The 11,507-nt window shown below is 37.2% G+C and overlaps 1 protein-coding gene across 2 annotated transcripts in view; it reads left to right on the top strand.

The window, feature by feature from the left end:
- LOC107562345 (ankyrin repeat domain-containing protein 6-like) overlaps nt 1-11,507 on the top strand; it is a 30,745-nt gene that overhangs the window by 3,769 nt on the left and 15,469 nt on the right. For both annotated transcript variants that reach the window (XM_016246979.1, XM_016246978.1), the window contains exon 2: nt 5,248-5,514. In XM_016246979.1, the coding sequence (XP_016102465.1) occupies nt 5,389-5,514 (126 nt within the window). In that variant the 5' untranslated portion in view covers nt 5,248-5,388. The remainder of the gene's footprint in view (nt 1-5,247; nt 5,515-11,507) is intronic.

Genomic DNA, 11,507 nt, shown 5'->3' with positions numbered 1-11,507 from the left:
ACACACACACACACACACATTTACACACACATAGACACACACACACACATAGACACACACTCTTACACACACAAACACAAACAAACATACACACACACTCTTACACACACACACACACAAACACACATACACACACACACACACACACACACACACATAAACACAAACACACACACAACAACTAGTTTTTTTATGTACAACTAGTTATAAATATTATAACACATAACCCAAACACACACAGCAGACAGAAAATAGCATTTTTTTCAGTTAAGAATTTAGTTACATACTTCATTTATTTGTTTATTTATTTATTTTTATCCATCAAATGATGAATTTCTCAAGTGGATGTTTTGGTTTTGTTAGATTTAGGTCTTCCGAGTACAAATTCACCCCCAAAAATATGGGGGCCAAAGTACACGCACAGCTTCTGAGTTCTGTTGTTTTAAATCAAGTTGATTTTGATTAATGCAGCTAAAACCTAGGGCAAAATTTGGCATTTAAAAAAACCAAAAACATTCACTTTATTTATGAGCATAATACTTGTATTTTTCCCTCATGATATAACCAGGACATTCCCAATTTACAATGGTAACCACCGTTTCTGCCAAAACACTGTACTAGCTCTACCAAAATAATCAGCTTGGTATTAGCCACCAAACCTATTTATGAATATAATCGATTATGATATTACTTTAGGAGTGATAACTGCATGTTTGTCAAATTGTGCTGACCATGTATAAGGGGTTTCAGTAAATGTGTCCGAAGTCTGGCTCAGAAACGCATTATTTTACATGACTAATCTGAAGCTTTATTAACTGATAATCCACACTGTTCAGTTATGTCTTTAATAACTGTGCATGAGTTTATTTCTATGAACACAACTGAACTCAGTTAAGCACAGTTCAGCCTTATGCTGATGCAGTATTGAGACATTCTGTGCATATATAATGTCTGAAATGGTTTATAGAATAAAATGGGTTTACATTGCTTAAAAAAATGCATCTTTATCATCATCAGATTTTTTTTTTCTATTGTTTGTCTCGAACCCTTTGTGTGATGAAGGGGTTTCTGGCTCAGATAAAGGGTGTGGTGATTATCATGCAGACTCTCTGTGTCTAGATTGTTTCTGGTATTGGTCATCGGAATTACAGATCACATAACTGTCTATCATATAATCTATACGCAGCTATCATATTTGAAACCCATTAAGCCAAGTGGTTCATAGATAATGCTTTGTAAAACTCACAAAATCTGTTAATTAAGTCAAGTGGTTCACACATTATTTTTTCATGCTGTTAATGGACACAATATGGAAAATAAGCTTTTAACATCAACCACACGTCGTGGTCATATTTCACCCGATAGATAGATAGATACACTCTAAAAAATGCTGGGTTGTTTCAACCCAACTTTGGGTCAAATATGGACTAACCCAACTTTTGGGTTAAAAATTGAATGTAAAATTTTAACCCAAAGGTTGGGTTAGTCCATATTTGACCCAAAGTTGGGTTGAAACAACCCAGCATTTTTTAGAGTGTAGATAGATTTTAAAATACTAATTATATTGTAAATATGTTGCATAAATAAAATGAATCCTGTTTTAACTTTAAATGAAGGGGAAATGTGCTTGTCTTAAAAATCATGTCAGAATATATTCATTTTTATTGACAGTGAAATACGAGTTTGACATGTTCTTGACAGGTTTCGTGAGAGTCACCTCTTGTTTTGGATAATTTAATAAATCTGCTGAATGCCTCTGAGCTACACATAGTCCAGACATTTTCTGGCAAGAACATTTAGCAGAGTTCCACCTCAAATCCTCTGAATAGAGCTGAAAAATGAAACTCTTGCTGGATGTCGCCACAAGGAGAAAGGATTATGACTAACCATGATAGGGATAAGGTTTCAAAGAGGGAAATAATCAAGTGTGACCCTGGAGCACAAAAGCAGTGATAAGTCGCTGGGGTATATTTGTAGCAATAGCTAAAAATACATTGCATGAGTCAAAATTATCGATTTTTCTTTTATGCCAAAAATCATTAGGATATTAAGTAAAGATCATGTTCCATGAAGATATTTTGTAAATTTCCTACCGTAAATATCAAAACTTAATTTTGATTAGTAATATGCATTGCTAAGAACTTCATTTGGACAACTTTAAGGATTATTTTCTCAGTATTTAGATTGTTTGTCACCCTCAGATTCCAGATTGTATCTCGGCCAATACAGAATTTTTTTTCTTCAGAAAATTGACCCTTATGACTGGTTTTGTGGTCCAGGGTCACAACAAGTCCTCTTAAAGATGTCTAGTATAGCAGTTCTCTCTCTCTCTCTCTCTCTCTCTATATATATATATATATATTATTGACAAAAGCACTCCTTGGCCTGACCAACAGGCCCTTAAATGAAATATTTGGTTCTCCTTCTAATTGAGTTTAACTTAATGTACTAAAATAAGTAAAACAAAAATTAATAAAAACTATAGACACACACACACACACACAATGTGAACCTGGGCCACAAAACCAGTCATAAGGGTACATTTTTCGAAATTGAGATGTGCACATCATCTGAAAGCTGAATAAATACACTTTCCATTGATGTATGGTTTGTTAGGATCGGACAATATTTGGCCGAGATACAACTATTTGAAAATCTGGAATCTGAGGGTGCAAAAAAATCTAAATATTGAGAAAATCATCTTTAAAGTTGTCCAAATGAAGTTCTTAGCAATGCATATTACTAATCAAAAATTAAGTTTTAATATATTTATGGTAGGAAATTTACAAAATATCTTCATGGAACATGATATTTACTTAATATGCTAATAATTTTTGACATAAAAGAAAAATCTATAATTTTGACCCATACAATGTATTTTTGGTTATTGCTACAAATATACCCCAGCGACTTAACACTGCTTTTGTGCTCCAGGGTCACATATGTGTATGTATATATATATATATATATATGGGAAATATAGACTGATACAAAATATGAATAAAAACTATAATAATATCTCAATGATAGTAAAATAGCACTGGTTTAAACAGTAGTTTTCACAATCCAAAAAACCAACAACCAAAAAACATGCATACAGACACCATAATTTAATATTATGTCATTCGTTAGTGTTAGATGGTTTTCAGGGCTTTTAGTTGTTGCGCACCAGAAAATAATGTCGTGAAAATTAAATTTGATAAGTGTTCTTTTATGCCCTGAACCTTTCTCTACATACTCGTGTTTCTGTCTCACAGGACTGTAACAAAATTAACTTGCAATCAGAGCCCCCGGGGTTCGGGAGTTACAGGCGGTTAAATTCGTGGTCCGGCGCTGACCGATCTAGCGATCCCGGGGGGCTACCTGCCTCCATCTTTGTGAGTGTGTGTGTGTGTGTTGTCTTTGCCAGTGACAAGCACAGTGAATTATTTCAGAAGTCACAGGTTTACAATGTCTTTGTTATTTTAAGCCTTGCGAAATTTTTGCCCTGCATTCTCCTGAAAATGTGGGAATGTTTTTCCCTGTTGTTTCGAGGAAACAATGATACAGCCGAGACACTGCCATTCTTCAGGTTGTGAACGGGCCAGAGTTTAAAGTTCACTGATGTGTGGGGCTGTATGTAACATAAAAGAGGGAATCCGGAGAATCCTTTAAAGACACGCAGGGAGGGCTGGAGGGGATGTGCCTACACATGCTCATGTCAGCTCTCCTCTGAATTATTACAAAGTGCATCTGCGGCCATTTCACTGGTCATCATCATAAATACTACATGTCTAAAACTGACTTTGAAGTTCTTGACTAAGGACTGCCTTGGGGCTTAGACTGGTTATTGCTGTAGCTTTGCACATTTCAAAGTGTTTATTTAATCAAGTTTGTTTATAGAGTCACAACAAACCATTATACCAATTAAATTCAAACACAGAAAGAGTATAATACCAGTACTCATTCTCTTTACTCTTGGGGGAAATTCTAGCCTGTTATGTAAGTGCAGTGTATAACATGCCATTAGTACACAATGAGATTTGACTGACGGTTGATTGTAGGGCTTGTTGTCATGCAGTGAACATAACTGATGTTTAAAAAGAAATACCTGACTATGTTCAGCCTGCTTCAGTTTTCTGATCCAAAGGTTCACGTTTCACAGCTGTGACGTCACTATCAAAGTGCCTCACATGGTTTCGAGCAATTCTACTTCTGTCAAGTTGAAGCTATATAACTTTTGTCATGAGCTCGCCTTTAGTCTTTTTTGTTTTTTTGTCATAGGCTGTGTGAATCAAGAGAAAGTTGCAAGAAATTTCATAGGCACAGAAACACGCTGCATGTGACCCTAAGCCAAACAAAACGTGATCAGATGACATAACTCAAGTCTTTGCTAATAACAGGTATAAGCAGGTGGTAAGCATAAGACGTGTGTAGCTAGCAGCTGGCATTTTGCAGGTCCTTCTTAAGAATCGTAACATTAGAGACGCACACTAAAATGTATTTTTTAACAAGATTCATAATTATTTCAGTCAGATCAGAACAGTTTGAGTGGCACATTTTGGTGCAGATTGCAATGAAGTCCAGCTCTTTATATAAAGTTATAAGTATGTCCAACTTTATCCACAATACATAGTCTACTCATGTAAAGCCATATATACTATATAGCAAATCTAAAATATTATTGCCCAGCACTAATCAGCCAAATGTGACTAAAAGGCATGAAGATATTAAGATATTAAAAGATGTTATAGATATTTAAATCATGCTTTTTTTTGTAAAGCTGCTTTGAAACAATTTGTATTGTGAAAAGCACTATATAATTTTGACTTGACATTGTAATACAGTTTTACAAAGAGACTGATATTGTAGGATGGTGCCTTTAAAAACTATATTAGACGTGGCAGCAAACATGCAGTGTGTGAGCATAGCGAAACGTTTTACTTGTTTCACATGCAAAGAGGGACTTGAGAGTTTTTTTTATGTAAAAAAATATATATATATTACATTATATCGGGTCATCGAAATGGTCATGAAAACATAAAATTAACGTTTTTTTGGTATAAAATCCCATCAGTAACATTATAGGTGAACCATAGGGAACAAATTGAAATGATTAATAAATGTACGATATGACCCCTTTAATGACAAATCAGCTGATGTAGAGCCAACAAAATCCTCTTCAGTGTCTCTATAGTCACATCCGCTTTACTCTGGAAAACTATGGCTGCTGTTATGACAGTGGTGTCATTTCCTGTTTCCCCACAGGCTTCTCCAAAGGACATGAGGGTTAGATCCCTCCAAGAGCTAGACATCTATGGTTCCTCTCTCCTCTCATCCCAAGGCAGAGGGACGCATTCCTGCTTCTGATCCCAGTAATTCCCCCCTCCCTAAGTCTTTCCCTAATTCATGAACCAGCAGGATGCATCATCTGTGCGAGCCCTCTCTGAGCGTCTCCTCATAGCCTCGCACAAGGGTCAAGCTGATCATGTGGTTCAGCTCATCAACAAAGGGGCCAAGGTAGCCATTACCAAGGTGAGTAACATGCTTTAGTGACCTTAGTTATATACTAGGTTCAGAAGTCTGAGACGTTGTCATTCAACCATCTGTGTACACGGTGGAGCAAATTGCATTTCTATACAGGTTTTGGAGCTTATCTGCATAAGAATATTGCATTTCAAGACCGTAGTCTTGTCACTAATGGCACACGTGCCTGTGAAGTCCATGCATTCTTCACACAGGACAAGCAATTCGCAAAGGCTGCAGTTTTATTAGATAACTGGGTCACACTTTAGTTTGGGGGACAAATTCTCTCTATTAACTAACTAATAACCATGACCTTTGCCTCAATAAATGCCTAATTTGCTGTTTATTAATAGTTAGTAAGGTAAAACTAATAAGGTAGTTGTCAAGTGTAGGTATGGGGTGGATTAAGAGATCTAAAATATGGCCATGCAGATTAAGGCATTAATATGTGCTTTATAAGTACACTGTAAAAAATGTACAGTTGCCAGCAAGCCTGTAAATTAGCAAGAGTACCGTAAATCATCAACTACAATTGTACTGTTAAAAACACAGCACAACTGTAAAAAAGCAAAACGAGCATCTGTGAATTTACAGTTCTTTACTGTAATATAATTTAGTATGTGACTAATTATACCATGCACTGAATTAAAACCTGTTAATGTCACGGTGCGTGCGGGGAGAGGATCGCTGAAGAAATGGTTGTTTAGTTTAATAATAAAAAAATGAAACAAACAAACTCAAACCACCCCGAGGGGGAAAAACAGACAGGCAGAGCTAAAGCTGCACACATGCAGACACGAAACACACACAATGAGAAATGACGGATCAGCACAGGACGGCAGACACAAGGAGAATAAATAGGAACCAAACGAGGGAGACACAGGTGGAGCAACTTAAACAATAATGAGGTAACAAGATGGGAGGGGCCAGACAATAGACAGGAGAGAGCACATGGCAACAGACAAACACAACACAAGCCATGTGCTCCCAGAACACAGTCATCTCTGTGACAGAACCCCCCCCTTAAGGAGCGGATTCCAGACGCTCCACCAGGAGCAACCCCGGAGGGAGGCGGAACGGAGGTGGATCAGGCCCGTGTAGTGAAAGAGGCCCTGGGGATAGAGGTAACCCAGGGTTCCAGGGTGGGTCCAGCAGGGCAGGAGGCCAGGGCGGGGCCGGCAGAGCAGGAGGCCAGGGCGGGACTGGCAGCTCGGCAGGCAGCAAGAGTGGAGCCTGCCTCAAGAAGGGAGCCGGCAGGGCAAGGAGCTGGGGTACAGCTGACAGAGAGCGGAACTTAAGTAGAGCCGACAGGGCGTGAAGCTTGAGCTTGGGCGGAGCCGGCAGTAAGATAAAGAAATAAATTCTTGAAATAAAACTGATTTACCATTGAGATTGTCACTGCATCAGTAACTATACAGTTACAGGCTTAAAAAAAGCAACATGCAGCATAACATGAGTGTTTCTCTGCTCATCCATGACTTAAACACAGGTTTTAATTCCCAACAGAACAGAAAATGAAACACTAACAGATTTCCACTATGTTAGTCTTGTGCAAGAACACATAAAATAACACTTCAGTTCGGCATTTACTCTCCTGATCAGGCAACCAGCCACGGCCTCAGATGAAATCAACTGACTTTTTAACATTGGCAGTTCTGGCTGTTGCCAACATTGAAAAGTCAAGGGTGAAGAGCCCAACTAAAGCAAACACTAACCAACAAAATGGTGATTTCAAATACAATGAAACATCCACACCGTTTTTTATCTCAAAAGAAATAAGTTCACAGTGTTATTATTAAATAGAAATAGACCTATTTAAGGCAATCGGTTTCCTCAAATGACTCAGTGCCTGGTTTTATTATAGTCACATACTGTATATACAAGTATATTACAGTAAAGAACTGTAAATTCACAGCTGCTCTTAATGTGCTGTTTTTACAGTAAAATTGTAGTTCATGATTTATGCTACTCTTGTTAATTTACAGGCTTGCTTTTTTACAGTGTACTAATAAACAGCCAATACGCTAGTAATATGCACGCTAATAAGCAACTGGCTAATAAGCAAGTAGTGAATTGGCCCCCGCTACTCTTGTTAATTTACAGGCTTGCTTTTTTACAGTGTACTAATAAACAGCCAATATGCTAGTAATATGCACGCTAATAAGCAACTGGCTAATAAGCAAGTAGTGAATTGGCCCCTAAAATAAAGTGTTACCGATAACTTGTCTGATGCACTGCATTTTTCAGAGGGAAGTGTGGCTCTGTTAGCGGCTTATGATCTGGTTTACTCAGTGTCTCAGAGCAGTGCGAATGTAAAGGGAGGAATTAGGAATTAAAAACACTTTCTTTGTGGAAATTATGTTAAGTTATCGGTGAAGAGCACACTGAGGAATTTCAGGGCTCCAGACCAACGTATGAGAGCTGCACTGTAAAAATAAAAAAACTTACCAGGAATTTACAGGATTAAAGATTATTATTTTACAATACATTACTGTTGTCAGAAATGTACTGTGAAATCAATGCATGCTGGGTCATTTTCTTACAAATGACTGTGAATGAACAGCAGAATGATGCTAACATCACAGTAATTTACTGCTTTATAATTCACATGATAAAGTTGTCTTTAACTGTGCAACTGTTTATACTGTGAGAAATGTAGTTGTTTACTACTGTAATGGTATTGAAGTCGCCATTATGGTGATTAGTGATTAGTATTTGTTTTGGATCTTGGACCTTGCATATTCATATTCAAATTTCTGATCTAGTGATGTCAAAATGATGACAGGTTAGAGTATGAAATAAGCTAATTGCCTGACTTTAAGATAGTCAAACTATTCTTAACATTATTTTAGCATTATTTAAGCATGAAGATTAATCAGTAACTTATTTCATATTCATAACTGTTTGTGGATGGATCTTTCACAATAGTGAAGCAACTGCTGAGAAACGTCTTTGAAAGATGTGACATTAATACTCGACGTACAAAACATAACAGTGGTAACACTCAACAAATAAAATAACACTTACAACATAAACCAACATTATAAAATAAACCAACAACACAGACTGCTAAAAGTGATCCAAAAACAACTTATAGCACAAATAAAACCAACAAGAATATAAAAAAAAAACTCTACAGCATGATCTATTCATGCTGCATTGCATGCTGGGTGCTTTCATAGTACATCTGCACTGTAGAAACACAGTATGATGCTGTTTGTTCACAAGAAATTTCTGAGAGTGCAGTTAGAGACAAGAGAAGTCCCACTGTGAAATTGCTGTGTAAGTAATGCCATTATTAACCTGGAATACACTGTAATTTCACACAAAAAATGTAACAGTGTGTAATGAACAATTATTTTGTTCCATTTGACAGTTGTTTTGAATTTATGTAGACCCAATTATATTAAGGCTAAATTATATTCTCAGAGTGGGTCTGAGCTGGCACTGGTGTGTGTGTGTGTGTGTGCGTGTGTGTTTTTAATTAATCAGGCTCTTTATTATTAATGTACAGTCACCTGTTTGAATTTTCGAAACAGAGCCTGGGACTTTTTCCTACAATCAGAGAGCGTTTGAACAGAGCGGATTTCACGCAGGAAGGAAAACTGAAATCCTGGTCCATAACATACTGTAGTGGTAATGCAATGCATAGTGTTGACTAGAAGACATCTCACTGCCATTAATGTAGCATGAAGTATTGTTATTATTTCTGTTCCTAGAGGTTAAACTGTGGACAAGCATCATCTCTGGTGTCCGCTGATGTTTAAGTCTTACTGTCAACTCTAATGTTATTATATGAAGTATACTTTGTTAAAAGCATTTGCTGTTACTTTTTGCTGTCTGTGTTACTGCAAAATGGGAGCGTGTGAAGAGTAGAATTTTTTTTTTATTTTGGGGAGTGAATACATGCGTGATATGGTTAGTTAATGTTTTGTGTATAGTAGTGTGGATGCTCTTATATGCTATGATTAAAAACAAATATTAGGTTTTGGCAGTTTAGCGTGAAAGCATACATTATCATGAAAACAGCCTCTGAATGTTATGAGATTTGTTAAAGATCAAGTCGGTTTGTCACTGAATACAGAGAAGAATATCAACTGACTGTCAGGTGTGTCCTTGTTGGTCAAAAGGTGCCATACCTGGGGTGGGGTGTCTCATTCAAAGCTTCAGGTGTTTCCCTCACCCCAGGGCTTTATCCTATATGTGACCCTGGAGCACAAAAGCAGTGTTAAGTCGCTGGGGGATATTTGTAGCAATAGCTAAAAATACATTGTATGGGTCAAAATTATCGATTTTACTTTTATGCCAAAAATCATTAGGATATTAAGTAAAGATCATGTTCCATGAAGATATTTAGTAAATGTCCTACCGTAAATATATCAACTTCATTTTTGATTAGTAATATGCATTGCTAAGAACTTCATTTGGACAACTTTAAAGATGATTTTCTCAATATTTAGATTTTTTTGCACCCTCAGATTCCAGATTTTCAAATAGTTGTATCTCAGCCAAATATTGTCCTATCCTAACAAACCATACATCAATGGAAAGCATATTTATTCAGTTCGGAAAATTGGGTCAAGGGTCACAAATGTGAAAGGACAGCCCTGCCTGTAGCGACACCCACAGATCATTCAAGCACAGACAACAAATGGCTTTCTCACCAGGACAATGGTGAGACCAGAGCTGCAGGATCCAGAGCACCTGCTGACCAGAGCTCAAGCATTGGAGAGAAGATGAGACATGCAGGAAAAGGAAACGTGAGACTTCTGAAAGCCCAAAGGCAAAAGAGATCAGACCACCACGTTTGAGTCAAATTCTGATTGAAGCCGTATTCAGATTCCTTGTAAATATCATAAATAACTACTGCAAATTCAGAATTCTGTGTGAGTGTAGAAATCAACCACTTTGACGATTAAGGCTTACATAACTTATCAATATAAATTGTCAGTATATTTTCACGTAGGTGAAGAACATTCTGCTGGACGAGAGCTCCGAGTCTGTTCCCCTCCTGCCGTCTGGAAGCTGGTACAGACATAACCAAGCACATACCTCTGGTCTCTTCCCCCACATCGTTACATAATCACTCCCACTAGTGCTGCTCAATATATCCAGTTTCAGGATCTAAAGAAAGTTTTGAGTGGTTGCACTGTGCCAGTCCTTAAGCAGTTTTACGCTCACCAGGTGTGACACAAAAGCTCTGAACGTGCTGTCTTTAATTACTGCTATTGTTTATTGCTGCCCTCATACGTTGATCAATTGGACACACCTCTCTGTCTCATCTAGGCGCTTCGCTCATCATGTGAGGTGATTTTAACATTCAGACTTTAACACCTTAGTACTGGTCACCCCCCCCTTCACATGTCTGACGTCACTTCTTGATCTCGTGGCGTTTTTAAGAAGGAATCTTTGGAGGCTCTCACTACCCTACTGCACCTTTTTTTTTGCATGTCTGCAAACATTGCTGCATCTGACATGAACCCCTTTAATCAACATCTAATGCCCTCTTCCCTGTAGTAATAAAGATGTCTAACTTCCATTTAACCAGCCTATGGCAGTTTACTAGGTCATTTGGTTATTGCTGTCATACAGTAATACCCTTTGAACTGTAAAAGTACTTGCATTTAAATTTAGGAAGTATTTTTATGATAGATATACCAGGCTTTCTGAAATATGCTCTGATCAAACCCAGGCACTTAAACTTTATTCCTACGTTTCTTGCACAGTGGCAGTAAAATGAACACGGTGCTGTTAGACTGGAAGTTAAATGTTAGCCATTGCTGTGGGTTTGAGAACTAGATTGAGTATGTCAGCTTGGAATTCATTTTTTATTAATTTTTTTTTAAATATTGATATTATCAAACTGATTTCTATAATTGGATCAAATAGGATATAATGTTTTAGAATGACAATCCAAATAATACCACAGAACATCACAGAAATAATCAAATTTAATGTTAATTCTTCGTGTGTATGCTGTTATTTTCCCATAAAAAGATATC

This window comes from Sinocyclocheilus grahami, unplaced genomic scaffold (assembly GCF_001515645.1).
Source record: "Sinocyclocheilus grahami isolate Dianchi unplaced genomic scaffold, SAMN03320097.WGS_v1.1 scaffold819.1, whole genome shotgun sequence".
NCBI lineage: Eukaryota > Metazoa > Chordata > Actinopteri > Cypriniformes > Cyprinidae > Sinocyclocheilus > Sinocyclocheilus grahami.
This window is presented reverse-complemented; position numbering and strand designations above follow the sequence as displayed.